A 3,463-nucleotide genomic window follows, 5' to 3' on the forward strand; every position below is an offset into this window, starting at 1 on the left:
AAACAGCAAATAATCGTGTGAAATTGATACCAATGAAAAGAGTAATGATCTTACAGTGTCAGTTCTGCTATCACTGGGGTCAGCGATAGAAAGCCAGTGAATACTCTGTTAGTTAGAATACAAACTAAAAAGTTGGCCTGGATTTTTTTTCCAATTTTTTAATCTAAAGTGAGAAGAAAGGAATTAACTGTGTCAGGTGATGGATGTATTAATTATCTTGATATTGGCAATCACTCCACAATGTATATGTATATCAAATCATCACATTGTACACTTTAAACATATACAATTATATTTGTCAATTTTCCCCCAGTAAATTGCGGCAGGGATGGAGAGCTGAGATCTGATTGTTATCCTAGATTTCTCACTTCACATATCTCTGCCTGAGCATTACCATTGATAAAATAAAGGGGTTAGAACACATGATCTTTCAAAGTTCAGTTATAATATTCAAAAAGCCTATTATAAAGTCAACAGTTATCTAGGTTATCTATTGGAAAAAACAGTTATCTATAGGAAAAACAGCTATCTATCGGAAAAAAACCAATCACATATTATGGCAGTTTGGTAGGTAGTTTGAGAAATGAACATTAACCAATTCCAAACAGGGAAAGAATAACAGCAAAAAGGAATAATATTCTAATTTCCAACACTGAATTATTGAACACCTTCTCTGTTTGGCACCTTTTGAGAGATAAGACAATTGGATATGGTGGATTAAGATGATAATCAGCTTTCATTTGAAGTATTTAACATAGTAATTATACAAAGAATGAGCTAAGAATTTCTTAATTATTAAAAAGACAAGATGAAATACCACCCAGAGTTATCATGAATAGTAAATAAAATAATTCATATAAAACATCCAGCAAAAGCTGGAAACATAGAAAACTACAATGTAAGCTCTCTTTATCCTTATTAAGTGTATGGCAACATGAATATCCCTAAATGTAACCTAGTACATAAAATTAATAGAGGCCTGAAATGACATTTTTTTCTGTTGTCATTAAGGGTAGAGTTAAATATCTTTTATCTTTAGAGTATTTAGGACATCTTGCTGTAATTCACAAGCTGATGGCAGAGTTTCTTCATTGCTGCTTTCATCTCCTTGTTCCTGAATGTGTAGATGACTGGATTCAGAAAAGGAGTGAGAACTGCATCAAAGATAGCAAGGAACTTGTCCAAGTGTGATGAAGGGAAGGGCCAGGTGTAGAAGAAGATTAATGGCCCAAAAAATAAGACCACTACAGTGACGTGAGCTGACAAGGTGGAGAGGGCCTTGGATACACTACCTGAGGAGTGTTTCCAAACAGTGGCCAGAATGAAGATGTAGGAAATAATCAATATGAAGAAGGAACCCACGGAGATGAGTCCACTGTTGGCAGTGACCATGAACTCTAGTCTATAGGTCTCTGTGCAAGCAAGTTTAATGAGTTGGGGGAGATCACAATAAAAGCTGTCCAATACATTAGGACCACAGAAGGGCAAGTCTACAACAAAAGCCAATTGGACCACTGAGTGAATGAGGCCAAGGACCCAGGCAGCAGCCAAAATCAAAACGCACATTCGTGGGTTCATGATGGTCAGATAGTGGAGAGGCTTGCATATGGCCACATATCTGTCAAAGGCCATGGCAATGAGCAGCACCATTTCTGTGCCCCCAATGGCATGAATAAAGAAGATCTGAGTTAGACAACCCCCAAAAGAGATGGCTTTGTGTTTTCTGAAAAGGTCATAAATCATTTTGGGAGCAGCAATAGAGCAAACCCCCACATCAAGAAAGGAGAGGTTGGCTAGCAGGAAATACATGGGAGAGTGCAAGCTAGCGTCAGCACTCACAGAGAACACAATGAGGAGGTTTCCCATCAGGCTTGCCATGTAGAACACAGAGAAAAAAAGGAAAAGAAGAAGCTGGATCTCCCAGGAACTGGAGAGCCCCAGGAACACAAACTCAGACACCATGGAGTGGTTGGCTGCACCCATTTCCTCTGCAAACAGAGGTGACTCAATTTTACCTAAAAAAAGAGAATAAAAATGAAATCAACCTTGTGAAGAGTTACTGACCACATAAAAATACTGCCATAATTCACACAGCCAAAAAACATATAACTGAAATGAACTGAATACTGTAAAGCAATTATCCTTCAATTAAAAATAGTTTTTTAAAAAAATGCAGTTTCAGAAGATATGCAGTAACTATTTGCCAAAAAGCACTGCTTCTGACTCCCCAGTCTCTCTAGAATTCTCTAAGTTTTGATAAAAGAAATAAATATTCTGCTGAATCAAAAGGGTTGTGCAAAGCAGATAGGAGTGCCCTGGAATACCATGAGGGAGGAAAGTGGAAATAGAAATGAACTTATTGATTTTTCTCACTGTTTGTTACTCCCATGCATGGATTTCCCCAAACTTCAGACAATTCTGATGACCTTCATTTTCTTTACCCTCTGACTACCTCTGAAAGTGCTGCACTCAATATGCCAGCAAATTTGGAAAACTCAGCAGTGGCTACAGGACTGAAGGTCAGTTTTCATTCCAATCTCAAAGAAAGGCAATGCCAAAGAATGCTCAAACTACCACACAATTGCACTCATCTCACACACTAGTAAAGTAATGCTCAAAATTCTCCAAGGCAGACTTCAGCAATATGTGAACCGTGAACTTCCAGATGTTCAAGCTGGTTTTAGAAAAGGCAGAGGAACCAGAGATAAAATTGCCAACATTCCCTGGATCATGGAAAAAGGAAGAGAGTTCCAGAAAAACATCTATTTCTGCTTTATTGACTATGCCAAAGCCTTTGCCTGTGTGGATCACAATAAACTGTGGAAAATTCTGAAAGAGATGGGAATACCAGACCACCTTACCTGCCTCTTGAGAAATCAGTATGCAGGTCAGAAAGCAACAGTTAGAACTGGACATGGAACAACAGACTGGTTCCAAATACGAAAAGGAGTACGTCAAGGCTGTATATTGTCATCTTGCTTATTTAACTTATATGCAGAGTACATCATGAGAAACGCTGGACTGAAAGAAGCATAAGCTGGAATCAAGATTGCTGGGAGAAATATCAATAACCTCAGATATGCAGATGACACCACCCTTATGGCAGAAAGTGAAGAGGAACTCAAAAGCCTCTTGATGAAAGTGAAAGTGGAGAGTGGAAAAGTTGGCTTAAAGCTCAACGTTCAGAAAACGAAGATCATGGCATCTGATCCCATCACTTCATGGGAAATAGATGGGGAAACAGTGGAAACAGTGGCAGACTTTATTTTTCTGGGCTCCAAAGTCACTGCAGATGGTGACTGCAGCCATGAAATTGAAAGATGCTTACTCCTTGGAAGGAAAGTTATGACCAACCTAGATAGCATATTGAAAAGCAGAGACATCACTTTGCCAACAAAGGTCCATCTAGTGAAGGCTATGGTTTTTCCTGTGGTCATGTATGGATGTGAGAGTTGGACTGTGA

General features: G+C 38.7%; 1 protein-coding gene across 1 annotated transcript; it reads right to left on the reverse strand.

Annotated features, from left to right (window-relative positions):
• Positions 1-1,044: 1,044 nt before the first annotated feature.
• On the reverse strand, positions 1,045-1,983 carry LOC104991609 (olfactory receptor 4F15-like). Its single transcript, XM_010844158.1, has one exon. The coding sequence runs from the start codon at positions 1,981-1,983 to the stop codon at positions 1,045-1,047; it is 939 nt and encodes a 312-aa protein (XP_010842460.1).
• Between the last annotated feature and the right edge of the window lie 1,480 nt (positions 1,984-3,463).

Source organism: Bison bison, unplaced genomic scaffold (genome assembly GCF_000754665.1).
Source record: "Bison bison bison isolate TAMUID 2011002044 unplaced genomic scaffold, Bison_UMD1.0 scf7180017864197, whole genome shotgun sequence".
Taxonomy (NCBI): Eukaryota; Metazoa; Chordata; class Mammalia; order Artiodactyla; family Bovidae; genus Bison; species Bison bison.